Source organism: Musca vetustissima, unplaced genomic scaffold (genome assembly GCF_032173495.1).
Source record: "Musca vetustissima isolate MV318-11 ecotype Yass unplaced genomic scaffold, APGP_CSIRO_Mvet_v1 utg35957, whole genome shotgun sequence".
NCBI classification, from domain to species: domain Eukaryota; kingdom Metazoa; phylum Arthropoda; class Insecta; order Diptera; family Muscidae; genus Musca; species Musca vetustissima.
Genome location: NW_026875689.1, coordinates 150,914 through 171,465, shown reverse-complemented (window position 1 = coordinate 171,465; position 20,552 = coordinate 150,914). Strand labels below are relative to the sequence as shown.

Below are 20,552 nucleotides of genomic sequence, written 5' to 3'. Positions count from 1 at the left end.
TTCATTACAGCAATTGTTCTAATCTTCGAAAGAGATTTTCCAAAATTTACAATTGCTTGTAGACCTTCACAATTCTTTTTTTACCAATTAATATAAAAAATAGTTAATAGCAAGAATAAAAAGGTACGTGATCTACCAGCCGATCAACAGGTGGATGATATTGAAATGTCAATGGGTCCGGATCGTGAAAATACTCTAGAAAGAAAACTAAAGCAAGAAATGAAAACTATGGCCGTATCAAATCCCAATTACATTTGTTTGGATTCCGAGGAGGAACAACATCGACGTGGTCTTTGGCTAGAACCCGTCCTACATGCAAAATTTCGACGTGGTCCATAACTGTGGCCTATTATAATGGATAGACGGACGGACGGACAGATACAGATGTCTAGATCGACTGAGCTAGTCGAGATAGGACGTTCGGTATGCTTAAAGGTCAAGGACCAATATTTCGCGGCGTTACAAACTCTTGGGACAGCACAAAGCTATAAGACCCTGACAACAAGTTGTTGGCAATGCCCTACAAGTTGATGTTCCTTAATCTGGTGCATACTTTTAGGTGTCCATAGAATTATATTCTTGTTGTGTCGTATTTTGGTGTTATCGAAATTTTCCAACTCGCTTAAAAGATATATAATTAATAATCGTGTTCGTATAATTATACTTCACAAAAACGAGCTTGTGATGAGTGGAAAATTCCCTATAGAGTTGATGATTTTTTGCTGGTATCACTCTTGAAAAAAGTCTTTATTTATTTAGGTATCAATAAGTGTTAGTCGTGTTTGGTGGGGTCTTCGATTTTTTTCTATTCGAAAAATGATGAAAATAAACTGTTCAATTGTAACATATCTGATTTAAGGAAAGCCGATAATAAGACCGAATGTCTTGCTCCTGGTTATTTTTTGGTCAGATCTTGTACATAAACAAATAAAATAAAGGTGGATTAATGTTTGACTGCACCAATTCTTTGTACTCTCACTTTGTATATCAAAACTTGAAAGTATTCTGCCAAGATTTTCTTAACTGCATCATAAGATTTTATCTTGGAACCTACCAGTAAGAAAAGGACAACAGTAGGATATGTAACCTATAATTCTTTATATACTGATTGATGCCAACAAATGTTCTTCGGTGATTATATGTGTACAATACCCTGTCGATCGTACAGGTGTATCATCTTTGCGCATCAAATCGTGACATTCGGTAATCTATGCGAAATTTCATGTCAATCGAGCAGACATACATTGGTGTAGCATTTATATTATATAAAAACATATCTATTAAATCGGACAATATTATAAGTGGGAGCTATATGACAATCTAGACGTAAAAAATCTATTCTACTCGTAGAGATTAAAAAAACATTTTGAAAGAAGTAAAAAAGTGTCAGTAGGTGTTTCCGACAGGTGTATACCATCAGCCTGTGGTTAGCGGAAGTCTTTAGGTTTTAACATTCTTTGTTTATAAATCAGTTACTCAATTCGCTTCAAATTTGTAATTTTGTTAAGTTTGTAAAATTCTGGCCCTTTGGGAGGTACTTGAACTTGATTATGTAAGGAAAACATATTACGATGTGCAAAGTTTCAATGCAATTTGATATTCCATTAGCTTCCTGTGAGATTTACAAGTTTTAAAAATGTTGAACATTTCTGAGAGAGGTTGTGCAAAGTTTAGTTATAAACGGATTGTCTATTCGTGTGATAATATAAAATTAATTTTCAGCTAAATGTTGACTACTATTTTAGGGAGGTACCAGAATGAGAGGACCAATGTGTCTTATCTTCGAACCTGTTGACCCTTCGAGCGTGAGATACCAGATGGAATTGACCGATGGATCCCATTTTCGAAAATGAAATTTTTGATTTTTTTGGGTGTACTAGAAGGAATGGACCGATAACTTTAGTTTGGTTCAAATCGGATAGTCCGCTCGCATGGTATTATAAAAGAAATTTTCAGCAAAATGTTGATGAATTTGTGTGGGAGGTACCAGAAGGATTGGCCGATATTCCCCGTCATCGAACTTGATTTAAGTTTGGAAGAAATATTACGATGTGCAAAATTTGTATGCAAGCAGTTATTCCCTTCGAGAGCATTGGGCGCCAGGCAGTCAGACAGACACACAGACGGGCGGACATTGGTTAGTCGACACCAATTTGTATAAAATGGAGTTCGTCCAATATTTCTAAACCCAATACTTCGAGTTCGTTTTAATCGATCAAACAGTGGGTGCACAATTTTTAAAATATCGGACGAAAATATATATAAATCTGAACCGATGTAAACAGAACCGAATACACTTTATTCTAGGCTCATGATAAACAATCGGACATACTTTGGGTATTTGGTGTGTGAATATTATTCACTGAATAATAGCCGGTACCGTTGTATGGAAGACTATCGTAAAAAGTAGACCAATATTGATTTTTTGTAGTACGAAGACTTAGAGACGTATCCATACTTCCCAAAATACCGAAATATTGGGAATACGCGAGCAATCGTAAAATGTAGGCCAGTATCAATAATTTTTGGCGGATGTTTTGTCGAGTGAAATACCAAATTAAAGTTAATTCGGTGGAAAACGTAAATATATATATCTCAAAACGCCAAAAAATTTAGGAGGAACCGTTATAAGGGCGCTATCGAAAACAGTTGATCAATATCGATATTTTTTGGGGAGAAGGATGTGTTACTCAGTGAGAACCAAAAATAATCAATTGCAGCCAATCCGGTGGAAAACGTGCCCAAAATATTAGATTTGACGTTCAATGAAAACTTAAAATAACAAATTACAGCCAATTCTGTTGAAAATTGTGCAAAAAATCTCTAAAATACCGAATATTTGAGGGTATATATTCTTGAGATATTAAATGATATTTTGAAAAAATACGCTTTTCAGTTAAATAATTATTTGCACAAATTTATTTCTTCATATTTTCAAAACCATTCCCTCCATTTCATGGTGATGACTTTACACAAAATGACCCACAACCAAGCCGAACAAAGATATTTAGCACACAATAGATAGCAACAAAAGACAACTAAAAGTTCTAAAAAACCTTTGCAAAGAATATTAACAATGTTCATCATTACTCTCCGTTTGCAACTTTTTAAGTATTTCTTAAAAATAACTTAATAGCACTTTCATTTCAACCGGCTTTAAATGCTTTACAACGCAGCGTACTGTGTCTTAGCTCACAAATACACTCAATCATCGTTGACAATAACTCACACCCACACACACAAACTCACAGATAATTACACATCCTTGCACACGAATGTGTGTTAAGTATTTAAGGAGCTTTTCCTTTCGTTTATTGTGCAAATATTCTTTAATGAACGTATTTTGCCAACACCATAGACACCACCGCCACCAACATCGCCTGCAGCGGATTTCGGTTTATTTTCGTAAAACGCTTACCTTCCGTCGCTCGGTTCGTTCGTTCGCTCATAGTGTGTGTAAATAGTAGTAGTAGCAGTAGTAGTTTTACAGCTGGTTTTCTTTTATGCATTGCTCTCACATTGTCCCTAATAGCGGAAGGACACAACATAGCTCTCCTATTTGGTTTCCGGTTGCATTACAGCTGTTGTATATTTCTGTGTTTTTCTCGTTGTTGTTTTCTCAAATGTGTACCCACCGTCCATCCGTTTGTCATGAACATTCCCCACGGCAATTTTGAAATTTTTTGTTTACTTTTTCTGTTTGTTTTTTGTTGTGCGCATTGATGAGAATAACAAACGTCGATGTGTTTGAGTAGAGCGAGGAGTAGAGCGCATTCATTAAAAAAGCTTTTGAGTAAATGCCGGTAATATATACTCTCAGTTGGATAAGAGTATATTGAGAAAACAGGGTGGTTTAGATGTTTTGTTAATGAAGAATGATGGATATGGGACCATCCATGTGCGAGTAGATCAAACAAAAGCAGTAAAGAAAACGTTTAAGTCAAACTGGTTTTAACTGGAGTAGGTTCATATCAGGGATGCGAAATGAAATTATTCAAATTGTACTGGCTTTCAATAAAAAGTGTACTTTTTTCAGTCCGATTGTACTTTTTATATATTTTTTAATAAAATGTTTGTTGTTATTAACAATTAATAAAAACATACATAAAAATTAATTAAGATTTGAAGCAGTCGAAGCATGTATTCTGTTCCTTTCTTTGGTTTTAATTATATTTTGATATGAAAATACCCTTTCCACATTTGTAGATGAATGTGGAATATATAATTACCCTCTAAAAAATTGTGATATATAAGGAAACATATCTTCCTTTCGTTAATTTTTGACTTCAGTCACCATTGACCAACAAGTGCATATATTGTCGTTTTTGAAAGACTTAAAAATTTCTACATGCATTCTGGCATCCTCATACTGCATTTCTAATTTGATATTATTTATAATTTTTGTACGTATTTCAAGAACAAAAATAACAGTAACCTGTAAGGAAAAGTCGGACGATACCCTTCGCCACTTTAGGTACATACAAGAGATGCTAAAATATAGATATTTGTACATATTAAAAAACATACACATACCATTCTGAAATCAGTGAAAAATTGCATATCAAAAATGGCATGGCAGACTTGGATTCTTTGGTGTCTTTTGTTTTTCAACCGTTACATACACAATTTGGCTTTTGCAACTTTAAGGGGACCCCCCCATTCATGGTTTCAAAAAATTTTGTTTTGTATTTTGATTTAATTCGAACCTACACTAATTCAAGAATGTCCCTATAAATTTCCAAGAGAAAATCTCTACAATTTTTTAAGATATAGCAGATTTATTGTGTTAGCATCAAGTGACGGCAAGAGGGCTTCTCAAACTTTAAACGCGTTTTTCTCCAAACAGAGTTTTTTAATACACATGACTCAAAACTCAATTTAATACAATCTGCCAATAAAAAAGTCAATAAAACTAGGCATACATCAGTCTAGACCTAATTCAGTACTCTGTGCAATTTGTTTTCTCAATCGGACAAATATTGGGATTTTGGTGCACCATTTACATAAAATCGGCCGAAACTATATATGGGAGCTATATCTAAATCTGAACCGATTTTCCCCAATTTCAATAGGGGTCGTCCTTGGGCCAAATAAGTGACCTGTGCCAAATTTCATTCAAATCAGATAATAAATGTGACCTGTACTTTGTTCACAAAAATACATTGACTGGTGGACAGACGGGCGGACGAAATGCATAAATCGACTCAAAAAGTGATTCTATGCATATTCTCAGAAGGAACCATGGGTCTATTTCGATTCATTTTGCCTGTTACAAACATATGCACAAAGACATAATACCCTGTATCACAGTGTGGTGATGAGTATATAAAGTGTTTGAAAATTCTGAAATAATAGAATTGAGCCTCAACTTTTGGGAATCAGCTTCGAAATAATTATTAAAATAATATTGAAGTGATTCCCACTGCGCCAAAATTGTTTCAATAACTTCTTGACGTGAAAGCCACCGAGTTGGTGAGTATTTAAAAACAACAGAAATATCTGTACCGAAATATTCCTGAAACAATGAAAAATCATCTCTCTCATAGAACTGTTACAAAAATAATAATTAATATCTTTACTGATCGGAAATACTGAATTCTGAATTGGCATAGGACACTACGTTTAAACTATGGCAATTTCATCCATTCGTAACGACAGCGGGGGATCGCCATCCATTTCATATTGTATGTTTAAGCACTTATAATACTTTTAACTGAGAATAGTTTAATATAATTTAGAAATAGTGCTAAATATGCCATTGGGGTGCTATTGTATTTTTGACTTCCAAATAGTGCTAAAATTAGTACAATTGTACCAAATTTTGCATCCCTGGTTCATATAAATCGATCCCTAGGGGATTTGGAGCACGTTTTTCACCAAAACGGCTATATTTCAAATTTAATTAAGGTCATAAATTAAATACCCATAATACAACATGGGTTTTTCTTGCTGTTTTGAAGTTAAATATTTAACTTTTTCCCTGTGTGAGCCGCCATTATGGATTAATTTTATTTGAGTTTAACATTTGTAATTAGCGACCACAGCTCTACAAAGCGTGTTGAAAAATAATTTAATTGATTTAGAGCTATGTGAGCTATTAATAATTATTACAATAGACGGCTTAATATAAACGTTAATGGCGGATTTATTAATTCCAACAGATCTAAATTGTCAATTCCATCACTTATATGTCAAATAAATAATAGTAGAGGAGGTAAACCGGGTAAAATGTTTAATGTAAATGCTGTAAAGAAAACTTTTCGATAACCTTGACTTTTTATACCCTTCACCACACTGTAGTGCACGGTATTATGTCTTTGTGCATAGGTTTGTAACAGGCAAAAGGAATCGAGATAGACACATGGTTTCTTTTGAGAATATGCATATAATTACTTCCTGAGTCAATTTATGCATGACCGTCTGTCCGTCCCCCTGTCCATTTATTTTTGTGAACAAAGTACAGGACGCATTTATGATCCGATCTGGATGAAATTTGGCACATGTCACTTATTTGGCCCTAGGACGAACCCTATTGAAATTGGAGAAAATCGGTTCAGACTTAGGAATAGCTCCCATATATTGTTTTCTCCGCTTTTATGTAAATGGCGCACCAAACTGCCAATATTGGTCCGATTGAGACAAAATTTAGTACAGAGTATTGAATTAGGTCTAGATTGATATATGCCAAGTTTTGTTGAAATCGGTTAAGATTCAGATATAGCTCCCATTTATAGTTTCGCCCGATTTTATGTAAATGGAGCACCATACTGTCAATATTGATCCGATTGAGACAAAATTTTTCACAGAGTACTGACTTGAGTCCAGATTGATGTAGGCGAAGTTTAGTTGAAATCGGTTCAGATTTAGATATAGCTTCTATATATCGTTTTAGTGCAGTTTGACATCTGTGAAGTGTTTGTTGAGATTGGTCCAGATTTAGACATAGCTTCCATTAATATTTTGGTCCCATTTTAGGTAAATGGTGCACTAAACTCCCAATATTTGTTCGATTGAGACAAAATTTTGTACAAAGTACTGACTTAAGTCCAGTTTGACGTGTGTGAAGGTTTGTTGAAATCGGTTCAGATTTGCATATATCTCCCGTATAAAATGTTGCCGGATTTCATATTCTAGTCTGCCCGAAAGAAATGTAATTTTTTTATTGATTTCAGAATGGTATGTGTATGTTTTTTTTTTTCAAATGTCTATGTAGATCACATTTGTTTTCCGCCCGATTCCATGTCAATGGTCATCCAAAGATCCTATGTGACTTCTATCAACAGGATATTATACACATTATCGTCTCTTGTATGTACCCAAAGTGGAGAAGGGTATCATATAGTCGGCACCATACGACTTTTGAGCTTTCCTTACGGGTTAATATTTAACAATGTTTTAAAAAATATTTTTGGTAGGAAAAAAAAAACTCTTTTTATAAGGCTTTAATTCTTATTTTTATTAAGCGTAGATTTGAACAAAAAATTAGTATTTCTAAATTTTTATAAGCGTGGACTTTAAAAAAAAATATTTTTAGTTAGCCTAGATTTTTATAAACGTGTTTGTTTTAATAACATTTTTAGTAGGCCTAGACTTCTGTAAGTGTGGATTTAAAAAAAAAATATATATTTTTAGTAAGAACAGATTTTTATAAGTGTGGATTAAAAAAATATTTTAGTAGGCCTGAACTTGTTATACGCGTGGATATTTAAAAAAAATAATTCAGTAAGTCTGAACTTTTTATAAGTGTTGATATTTAAATGAATATTTTAGTAAGCCTGATCATTTTATAAGCTTGGATATTTTACAAAAAATATTTTAGTAAGCCTGAAGTTTTTATAATTTTTGGATTTTTTTAAATATTTCTGGAAGGATTTTAAGTACATTTTGAAATGTTGGACTTACCTGTGGAATTTTTAAAGGGCTTTATGACAATTCCCCAAAAAGAAAGTTTTACATAAGCGTAAATTAAAATAGAAAAAATATATTAGGTTGGAGAAAAGATATCCATTATTTTTTCGGCAGATGGCTGTACTGATAGATTTCTCGTAAAGTATCGATCAAACAATTTCAGATTTATTCTTGTCGCAAAAAAAAAATATTTTGCTGCTTTCTGTTTGGTGTTTTACAGGGTATTCAAAATGGAAGTGAACAAAGATAACATTCGGTACATTTTACAGTTTTTCTTTGACAAAGACGAAAATGCAAGCAAAGCAATTGAAATTGTGAATGGTGTTTATGGTTCCGATACTGTAACAGCCATTTATGTGCAATTTGGTTCCGTAGATTCCGTTCTGGAATTTTTTATGTAAAAGATGCACCTCGCACAGGTCGTCAAAAATGTCGAGATAATCGGAGAAATGATCGAAGTTGACCGGCATGTTAGCAGTCATAACATCTCCCAGGAGCTAAAAATCGACCATATAACTGTTTTATACCATTAACCATTGACTAGAAATGGCCAAAAGGAAAGGAGTCGTGTTCCACAACGACAACGCTAGACCATACACATATACATTGACTCGCCAGAAACTTCGGGAGCTTGGTTGGGAAGTTTTAATGTATCCGCCAAACAGTCCGGACTTGGCACCAAGCGATTATCATATTTTTCCTGCATTGTAAAATGTCTTTAATGATAAAAAATTGGTATCTTGGAGGAAATGTGAACATCGAATACTAGAGTTTTTTTGCAAAAGAGAGCAGGACTTCTATGAAAGAGGCATTATGAAGTGACCTTTAAAATGGGAACAAATCAAACAACAAAACGGTGCATATTTGTCCCAAATCGGACATTCCGATGCATTTTAAAAAAAGTCCTATAGTTCACATACATATAAAAAAATGGATATTTTTTCCCCAACCTAATATTTATCTTCGTCGTTTATTTTGAAAGTGGTTTAAGTCCATTTTTTCATATATTGAGATATTTAAAGATTTGGATTTGATTTGTTTCAAAAATATTGTTAAGTTGCTTGTGTTAATTTGGTTTGTGGCTCGTGTTCTTAAACATGATAGAATATAAAACGTAATAAGTTTTGTAAACTTTTCTAGAAACCATGATTTGTATCAGAATCTAAATTGGACTTAAATCATTTTCGAAGTAAACGTATGCATGTATTTTTCAAACATTTTACATAAGCTTGTATTTAATATTATTGAAGATTTAAAATACATTTTCTATGAGTCACCCATTTTTGCACTTTCACAAAAAATGCATTTCTCCAACGCATTTCAGAGAAAACTAAGTGAAGCAACAGTCCCTTGGTACACCATTTACAACAAATATGTCATCGTTTTTAATTCGAAAAGTGGATGAAGTCTCAATAGTTTCCTTTCCAGAGAAACCAAACGAAACAACCCTTTGCGGCATCAAAACAAAACAACAAAACATGTTGAACAATAACAAAACAACCCACTCCGACAAACCTCTGTGGTAGTCAATGAAAAAGCTTTGACTATTGTTGTTGTTGCAGAGCCGACGAAAAGCTTAGCCATGCCGATTAAAACGAAGCGAACAAGTGTGTAGACAGGACAACAATTTTTAGTATTGCAAGTAAATCGAAAGGAATAACAACCAACAAAACGGATAATAAAAAAAAAACAATTCCTAAATGAAATAGAAAAAGTGAAGTGAAAAAACAAAATAATTTTGTATGAAAAGTGACCACAAATGTCATGAAATAATTTCGAAACGCACAATAAATTCAGAGAAATAAATACAAAAAACAACAACGGAACGCATACACCCTCGAAGTAATAAAAAAATGCTATTTACCAACCCCATTAAAATGTGTGGCTTTTTCGATTGAATTCTTAGAGCAAAAAAAGTGCATTAAATCTCCCCTTCAACCAAAAAATACAAAAACGAAATGTATGTAATTTCAGTGCAAAGGAAATAAAGAAAGAGGATAATAAACACACATACACAGTTACAAATGCAACCGGGGCAGTACTACGAGAATATACATAGATAAGCGAATCAAAAAACAACAACGACAGTATTTCAATGAAAATGTAGTTCTACAACATAATGAATACTCTTAGAGTTGAAGAAAGAATCGCAAACGGTTACGAATAAATACGCAAGAAAATGTGGAAACCCCAAAATAAAAAATAGGAAAAACGTAAAATCCATAATAACGTAAAACTACAGAAAAAACGGAAAGGAAAATCTTCCAAAAGCAAAACAAAATGTGTATTGAAAGTTGAAGTATACTATTTCGTTGAAAACGTCTTGTGTGTGTGAGTCTGTCAATCAGTCTGTCCATCAGGTTTCTGTTAAAAAGTAAAAGTTTTTTTTTGTATATAAGAGTATTGAAAAGAGGAGCTGCTGCTAGCAAAGAAAGAAATGGAGACTAAACACACACATACACTCACTGAAACAAAGTCAGCAGCATCCTTGCACAATTTTCTTATAGTTGTCTGTAGGAGTATTTGTGAGAAATGGTTGTTGTTAGTTTTATTGATAATACGAAACGATATACGCATACAAAAACAATATGTTTTGTTTTTGCCATTCATATAATACGCAGTATAATTCTGTTTGGCTTCTGTACGACGTGTAGTTGGAGAAAAAATTGAAAACACGGCTTTAGAGTATGTTTTGTTGTTGTGTTTTTTTTTTTGTCAATATCAAAGTTAAATGCAACCTTACAAAGTGCTAATTATTTGATGAATTATTAATTATTTCGTTCCTGCGAAAAACTAATTATATTCGCAACAATTCCCTGTGGCACAAAAAGCCAATGCCGTTTATATTTTTTTTCGTGCAGTATGTGTTATTGTGATTTTTTTTTTTGCTTTGTGTTATTTCATGGAATATACCCCAAAGGCAGTTTCATTAATTTTTCAATTAATTAGATAATGTCTGCAAGTTTTAAATTGATTGATGATATTTTTAGCGCAAAGTCTGAAAATTAAAAAGGTCACAAAATCAGATTGGAATCAATCAGAGATGAAACTTTTATAGCCATTGTGATAATTTATTTTTGGCTGTAACCTAATTAAAAAATTAATTGGAAACCGTTAGTTTTTCATTTGTGAACTTCTTCAATAATAAATAAACTTGGCTATTAAATTTTATTTATTATTGAAGATGTTCACAAAATGTGAAAAAATTTAAAAATAGTGTAAGTAAAAAAATACTTACTCTATATTTAATATTTTTCACATTTTGTATATTTTTAAATTTGAAAGAAATATTACGTTGACTATTTGGGGACGTAAATCCAAAGTATACATTTGTTATACACAATCAGTTTTTTTAATTGTTGGCTGTACCTGAATTAATTGAAAAACGCTAGTTTTTAGTTTGTGAACTTCTTCACTAGCTTGAAAAAAAAAAAAAACAAAAATTTTATAATGTTGATCAAGTTTCAGTGAAAAATCAATTTTCATATCATTATGAAAATGTGATATACTACACAATCTTATGTGAATTTATTTCAAAATTTATTTGAACATGTTTTTTTTAATAATAGTGTAGTACTTCATTTCAAGAAAATATTTGACCATTTCATCCTTCAGTGATGCTGATAAAGTTGGAGGACGGTAAATAATTAATAGAGATTCCTTTATATCCTCTGCTGCCTATTTTCTAAATTCACCTGTTTTGAAAATTATTGTTTTGAATAATAGAAGGAAAACTTGTATAAACAAGTGAAAAAGCGTTAAGTTCGGCCGGGCCGAACTTTGGATACCCTCCACCATAGATATACTGACAGGTACTTAAAATGAAAATATATGGAACATATCAAAAAGTGGACCTATACCGACATTTCTAAAAACGGATTATGTAAACCATAATATAATCCATAATACAAATTTGCGAAAATTTTAATGGTTAATTATAACCACCATATTTCTTTGGACTAAATCCGTTCTAGACAGCAAATTCGGATGAAAAACGCAAATTCGGATGAAAAAATACCGAAAATTGGGGGTACCCTTATATGGGGGCTATCCGAAAAAATGGACTTATATTAATAATTTGTTGTTTAAAGATTTGGTATCTATTAAGAACCCAAAATACAAAATTACAGCCAATTCGGTGGAAAAATACGATCAAACCCCCCAAAATACCGAAAGGAGGTACCGTTATATGGGGGCTACCAGAAAAAGTGGACCTATATTTATAATTGTTTGTGGAGACATTTAGTACCCAATAGGAACCAATGTACCAAATTTCAGCCAATTCTGATGAAAAACGCGCTCAAGAACCGCAAAATACCGAAAATTGGGGGGTACGGTTATATGGGAGCTACGTGGACTAAACGTGGACCGATATGTCCCACCTTCGAACTTGACCTGCCTGCAGACAAAAGACGACTCTATGCGATCTATCTCAATTCGTTTAGACGCTAGAGTGATTACAACAGACAGACGGACATGGCTAAATCGTCATAGAATTTTACGCTGATCAAGATTATATATACTTTATAGGGTCGGAAATGATTATTTCGAGGAGTTACAAACGGAAAAATAAAATTAATATACCCTCCATACTATGGTGAAGTTGTGAAATATGTCTCCTTTAATTTTATATGAGATTTTCTCTATTTTTGTTTCAAAAACTATGATTTTGTTTAAAAAAATGTTGATCTTATGAACATGTCAATCAAAATTTAAAAAATAATGAGCGGTACAGCATAGTCTGACGGGGTCGACCACTGAACTCGAACTTTTTGCGGATCTATATTTTGAGGCTGGGTAATATTTCGCGATATTTGCACTCTCTTGAGAGATTAGTGGTTAACGCGACTCATGTTTTCTCGGAATGAACATTTATGCCATATTATTCAAATAGTTTTATTTATCTTGGCTCATTATACTAGGTATATATTGACCGATCACTATCAAACAGTTGTCCAAATTCCTTCCCCGTATAGCATTCGTGATGTTCGGAATTTATTAAAAAAAAAAAAATAGTTTCCTGTCCATTTCATCCCAGAATATCTTCGGATCTTCATCGAATGCAAAATTTCCTATCCATCAGCGATACATTTCCGCTCTATAGTGTTGTAATGGTAATACAAAACAATATAAGAATATTTAGACACCTGTAAATATTTACATATAACTTCGTAGTATTCGGTTCTTTATTGTAACCTCTAGAGCGACCAAAAAAACAGACAAAAATAATTTTGTTAGTCCATTACATTCCCTAAATATTAACCTATCTTTAACAAACATAGGGGACTAATTTGGCCAGAACCGGTCCTAAATGGAAAATTTTGGAGAGACGGACGAACACACATGTCTAGATCGACTCAGCAAGTCGAGATATGATCGATACGCTAAACGTTGGGTCTCGAATCACCATCCGTTAAAACAGTGTTTTGAGAAAAACGAGCTTAAAAATTGAGAGTCACTAATGTCGATGTTTGATGCTTAAATTTTTAGGAGACATTCTTGAGAAGTTATAGGTTCAAATTAAATAAAAAAATATATATTTTTTGATGCCGACCCTTAAACCCTGGCAATTTTATTAGTATTTCTTACAATAGTCGACTTTATGGATAGATTCAATATAATTTAAATGGATCTCTTAGCCAGCAAAATAAAAAAACCCCGCTTTAATATCCCTCAGCATTAGAAATCTAAACCTTTCAGAGATACACGAATTTTCAGTGACATCGAATTTCAGTGTATCGTAAAACATTGAAATCCGGAAAGTGGAATACTTACTTACTTAGCTGGCTTTTGACAGAACGTTTATTCCATAAGCCGAACTTAAAAAAAAAAATTCCTGACGCGTCGGTCGTGTGCGCAGCTTTTTGAATTTGAAAGACCATGTTCCGAGATGTTGTCTTCCACGTGATCTTTCACTCGAATTCGTGGCCTTTCCCTTCTGCGTGAACCATAGTTGACTCGATTTTTTATGCTTTTTGAACTGGGGCATCCTCATCCATTTTCACAACATGACCTAGCGAGTGTAGTCGAGCGTAGTTGACACTACAACCCATGGTTCATTCGACGGCAATATTCATCGTCGACGCAGAACGGCCCATAGATCTTTCGGAGATCTTATACCATCATCTTGGTCTTCTCGCCATTTACGGCCAGTCCCACTTTGGCAGACTCCTTCTCAATTCGTTCAAAGCAGGATGTTAAACAGATCACACGACAAACTGTCACCTTGTCTGAATCCTCGTTCGGTATTGAAGGTCTCCGAGAGATCCTTTCCGACTTTAACTGCTGACCTAGTGACCGTTAAAGTTATCCTATATAGCTGTATTAATTTTGCAGAAACGCCGAACACAGACATGGCATTAAACATCACAAAGCGGATTGGCCTGTCGAATGGTCGACAAATAGGTGGAAGGAGTTGATGTGTTTTTGCTGGGTCTTTTCCTGGTTTTGACGCAGTGTGAAAAACTGGTCTAGGCTGGGTAATATTTCGCGATATTTGCACTCTCTTGAGAGATTAGTGGTTAACGCGACTCATGTTTTCTCGGAATGAACATTTATGCCATATTATTCAAATAGTTTTATTTATCTTGGCTCATTATACTAGGTATATATTGACCGATCACTATCAAACAGTTGTCCAAATTCCTTCCCCGTATAGCATTCGTGATGTTCGGAATTTATTAAAAAAAAAAAATAGTTTCCTGTCCATTTCATCCCAGAATATCTTCGGATCTTCATCGAATGCAAAATTTCCTATCCATCAGCGATACATTTCCGCTCTATAGTGTTGTAATGGTAATACAAAACAATATAAGAATATTTAGACACCTGTAAATATTTACATATAACTTCGTAGTATTCGGTTCTTTATTGTAACCTCTAGAGCGACCAAAAAAACAGACAAAAATAATTTTGTTAGTCCATTACATTCCCTAAATATTAACCTATCTTTAACAAACATAGGGGACTAATTTGGCCAGAACCGGTCCTAAATGGAAAATTTTGGAGAGACGGACGAACACACATGTCTAGATCGACTCAGCAAGTCGAGATATGATCGATACGCTAAACGTTGGGTCTCGAATCACCATCCGTTAAAACAGTGTTTTGAGAAAAACGAGCTTAAAAATTGAGAGTCACTAATGTCGATGTTTGATGCTTAAATTTTTAGGAGACATTCTTGAGAAGTTATAGGTTCAAATTAAATAAAAAAATATATATTTTTTGATGCCGACCCTTAAACCCTGGCAATTTTATTAGTATTTCTTACAATAGTCGACTTTATGGATAGATTCAATATAATTTAAATGGATCTCTTAGCCAGCAAAATAAAAAAACCCCGCTTTAATATCCCTCAGCATTAGAAATCTAAACCTTTCAGAGATACACGAATTTTCAGTGACATCGAATTTCAGTGTATCGTAAAACATTGAAATCCGGAAAGTGGAATACTTACTTACTTAGCTGGCTTTTGACAGAACGTTTATTCCATAAGCCGAACTTAAAAAAAAAAATTCCTGACGCGTCGGTCGTGTGCGCAGCTTTTTGAATTTGAAAGACCATGTTCCGAGATGTTGTCTTCCACGTGATCTTTCACTCGAATTCGTGGCCTTTCCCTTCTGCGTGAACCATAGTTGACTCGATTTTTTATGCTTTTTGAACTGGGGCATCCTCATCCATTTTCACAACATGACCTAGCGAGTGTAGTCGAGCGTAGTTGACACTACAACCCATGGTTCATTCGACGGCAATATTCATCGTCGACGCAGAACGGCCCATAGATCTTTCGGAGATCTTATACCATCATCTTGGTCTTCTCGCCATTTACGGCCAGTCCCACTTTGGCAGACTCCTTCTCAATTCGTTCAAAGCAGGATGTTAAACAGATCACACGACAAACTGTCACCTTGTCTGAATCCTCGTTCGGTATTGAAGGTCTCCGAGAGATCCTTTCCGACTTTAACTGCTGACCTAGTGACCGTTAAAGTTATCCTATATAGCTGTATTAATTTTGCAGAAACGCCGAACACAGACATGGCATTAAACATCACAAAGCGGATTGGCCTGTCGAATGGTCGACAAATAGGTGGAAGGAGTTGATGTGTTTTTGCTGGGTCTTTTCCTGGTTTTGACGCAGTGTGAAAAACTGGTCTATGGTGGATTTGCCAGGCCGCATTGGTATGGTAAAATAATGTCATTGACAATTGGTCAATTAATCTAGTTTTTTTTTCAAATTTTGGTAGAGTTTGAAAACATTTTTTAAATGAAGCGAACGGAATATCCAATTCCATCCACACTTCGCACATCGTAATATTTTTACCAAGGATAGATCCTTCTGGTATCTCTAGAACAAAGAGTATTTTTTTTTTTTTTTTTTTTTTTTTTTTTTTTTTTGAAAATTGTGTCTATCCAATATCGAACGAATGAAATGTCAAATACTTTTACCAAACCCAGATCAAGTCAGAAGATGGGGCCCATCGCTCCACTTCTTTTGGTACAACAATATGTCAACTTGTTTATTATTTTGTTTATCAAATATCAACGAATAATTTGAGTGTCAATTAGTATCCGATTACTACAATTTAGTTTAGTTTTCCTAATAATGGTGGATATTAAAGCAGCTTTTGTGGAGAACATAATGGGATGATATGTCGACCAGTATTGGACCACCAGACCAATTAGTATTTGCTATTATAACCAAATATCTAAATTTTTGGCAACTCGGTAAAAAAAATGGTACTAGAACCTTCAAACTACCTCAAATGGGTTGGACCGTTTTAAGTGGGCTATACCAATGCTTTGCAAAGATGTATGTTATCCTCTGAGAACCTTAAATCCCATATTACAATCCCTTGATACAAAAATTAGGGTAGGGCCTTCAATAATTATTTTTATATTGGGGAGTATGTGACAACATGGCGCTATACATGGAGATTTTTTGAGGCAATGAAAGATTTATATTTTTGGTATTGTCATTCCCTCAACAAATGTCAACGTTAGAGACAATGCATTAGTAACCTTGTTGCATTCATGATCTGCATGTGAAAGCTACAAGAGTGTGTGAGCCAATATTCCAATTTTTCGAACTTGTTTTAAGATTGGTAGAAATATTAGGATATGCGAAGTTTAAACAACCAACCGCCTCCAAACTGTATGAAACGGACTTGGTTTAAAGAAACATGGGATCTAAGCTCAATATTTGGATGAGGCACATTTTTGGCGTATACACGCATTAGGCATTCAAATTAGGGTATACGGATTGTACATAATCAATTTCTATATATTTAATTATATTTTTTGGAATTCATTAGAATGGTATGTCCCTGAAGACTTTTCACTAATACATAAGTCGTACATTTTTTTATTATCACCCCTTCTCAATTCCTGGAGGTTTTAAAGCCATTCATTAAGGTTTAGTATTTAAATATATTACGAAGTACTAGGCCACTGAACATAAACGTAAGGACTATATACATTGTAGTGTTATATGTCACAGATAGTATTGTAGAATTTACAAATGTATGTTTCAAAGCATCCTTCTGTAAAATCAACCGTAATTGGAATATAAAAAAAATTGTGACAACAACTAAAAAACGCACTAAAGTATGTGTTTCATATGAACGCCCCAGCAAAAACTAATTAAAAACGCGGTGACATCTTGTAACATCCGCAGGTGGTAAACACTCATTCAGTCACTTGTCACCACGATGAGCGTCGTCGTCCTCGTATATTTTCAGATCAAAGTTTATAATAAAAAACAACAAAGTATGATACGGTACTTGCCACACTTACCGCTACATGACATATGTTGTGGCATTCACTTAGTAAAATATTAATTAAAAATGTTTTTTATTTTTACAACGAGGTACATACAGCACTAACACACACATAAACGGCGTACATACTCGTGGATAATGACAAAGATTTTCATGTGGTTGTTGTTGCTGTGAAAACAAAACTCAAACCAAAAACAACAACAGCAGCATCAACAAAAAGTTCTACATAAACACTCAAAGCTAGCTAAGCTAAAAAACAGAAACCGTAGCAAACAAACAAACGAACGAACAACAAACAATCCCTAATGTATCGTTTATCCGACGACTTGCATGCATATTTTGTGCGTTAAATAAATACACGAGAACATACATTCGTACAAGAGGAGGCCGGCCGCACATGGAGTATAGAAGTGCATCAGGACCAGCAAACACGGCCAGTGCAATATCACATCATCAGGCCACAGCCAGTGGCCCACAAAGATCTAGTCGTCATTGAAACAAGTCAAGTGCAGAGTATCTGCCACGAGAGGAACAGACACAACAGCCACCGCAATGTAAAATTAAAAAAGGTATGTATATATGTACGTATGTAACTTTAATGTTTGCCTAACGCCACCGCCATGCTCCGCCATTATTCTTGATATCCTTTTGATAGGACATTATAATGATTCTACTACTAAGACTTCTAAGGCTTATTTCATAAATAACATGCGAAATGAAATGGAAGGCAAGGCTTTATAAGAAAAAAAAAACGAAATGAGAATAACAACAGAAAACGTGGTTGCATAAAGAACGCTTGCAGGTTGTTCCCCAAGTTATTAAATAGTTGTAGGCTGTTGGTGATGGTGGGTGGTGACTATGCAACAACCACTATTGCGGTTTTAGTTTTTGTTAGAATATGTAATTGCACAGTGTTTTAAGACAAATAATACTTTTTTTGAAGATATATCAGACCATTAGATTTAAAGGCTAATTCTACAGCTTTACGAATCATACTGAGGATTTTCAAATCATATTTTTAAGGCAATCAGAATATCGATAATTGCACTAAATCTATATTTTGTATAAATATTAAACTCTTTCATAGACCACGCGGGATTTGTTATATGTTATAGTAACAGAAAAAGTGTACCTCCCCTTCTCCGAATTTAATGTAGGTTTTGAAAATAATACGATTTGTGATTAATGGATCAAATCCTTTACTTCATTCCCTCCAATTGAAAAATGTGGGCTAATTGGGGGGGATGTAGCAGAATAAGCAGACAGCTTAATCTGGGTTTGGTAAAAGTAGCACAATGTGCAAAGATTAGATCTAATCCGACAATCTATTCGCTTAATATTGAATTAAAACATTTTTTAAAACCGATGAGTCCCATCTTCGGTCTCGATGGCTTAGTTAGAAAACTACGGTGTGTAAGGTTTGAATAATACTCCGTTCGATTAATATTGGCTTAAGAAATACTTAAATTGTGAATCTTTGGGGCTGACGTCCAAAACTAATGTATAGCTATCGTATGAACTAGGATAAATCCAATCGATCAAGATCTTCCTTAGTTTTTAACTTGGTTTGTGGTAAAAAAAAGATTCAAAAGATTTTCCAAATATATTTTTTCAAAGGTCCGCCATTTGGTTGATTTTTGAGCGAAGTCAATAATCTTAGTTCATTCGAGAGCCAGACATGTACCCTTTCTAACACCGTTAAAATTTTTTGGATTCCGATGTTTCAGTGAGGAGTTATTATGCCCGCCATCAAAAATAAGACCCTTTCTTTAATCCCATAAAGCAACAACAAAATTTTGTAAATTATTTTTCTTTTCCTTTAAATCTTGAAACATAGCAAAGTTATAAACCTTCACAAGCTTTGGTATTGATTTACCGCCGATTGAAAAATATTGAAAAAATTAAAAGCGAGAATGAAATGGTGTATTATATGCATGGATAAGAATACTCAAAAATCATAGGCTTCCCGAAATGTGTTTTTAGCATATTTTTACAAAATAGTTTTTATTGCTTCGATTTTTGAGAATATTTGTTTAAGGTCTATACGATGCGTGGCTTTTAAGAATTTGTTTTTTAAAGAGAAATAGAAGCGTGCAGTTTTTCAGATTTTTCAGGATCATCAGAAGAATTTTTAAAGAGTATTTTAGGGTCTATTAGAAGCCTAGATTATTTAAGAATATTTTTTGTTATATTTAGTATTTACTAGCTGGCCCGGCAAACGTTGTTTTGCCTTATCAATATTGCATCAATATAAGGTTGGTAAAAAACATTTGCCACTAAGTTTATGTCAATAAAAAGTATTAACTGGTACCCCAATGCAGGCCCAAGCACATAACAGTTTATAATTTGGTAGAACTTATTTCACCATTTTTTTTTTTTCAATAGAAGGTCATATTTTGTTATTGCTTTAACGTTTTTACATTATCTTAATTGTCCCTTCTTGAAGGATTCTTAATTACAAATATATTTTCTCCAATATTCACATGCTGTTCATTAAGTTTGAATTTTGTATCTTTAATTGTTTCATTGCCTAAAAGGGTCTTTAAAAGAATGCATTACCGAACCTAAATGGAATATTGGTTTTATCTGTAGATATCTTAGTATTTTTAAGAAATCGAGATCAAATTAGTTAGTCGTTTCATCTATACATCCTCGAAATAATAGTTTTCAATAATTTTTTCATTTCACACAATTTTTATTCCAATATGATGATAATGGAGAGATGAAAACAGCAGATTATATTGGAATTACTAAACTGGTGGTTATTATCATTAATGTCATAATAGGACCAAAAATTATGAGTCGAAAGATCTTGAATTGGACAAATTTTTTACTTCCTGGTTGTTTAAGCTTAGATCTGTAATTATC

The 20,552-nt window shown here is 33.8% G+C and overlaps 1 protein-coding gene across 1 annotated transcript in view; it reads left to right on the top strand.

Annotated features, from left to right (window-relative positions):
• LOC133338214 (uncharacterized) overlaps positions 1–20,552 on the top strand; it is an 89,449-nt gene that overhangs the window by 5,708 nt on the left and 63,189 nt on the right. Inside the window, exon 5 of the mRNA XM_061546398.1 lies at positions 104–289. Within this exon, the coding sequence (XP_061402382.1) occupies positions 104–289 (186 nt within the window). The remainder of the gene's footprint in view (positions 1–103; positions 290–20,552) is intronic.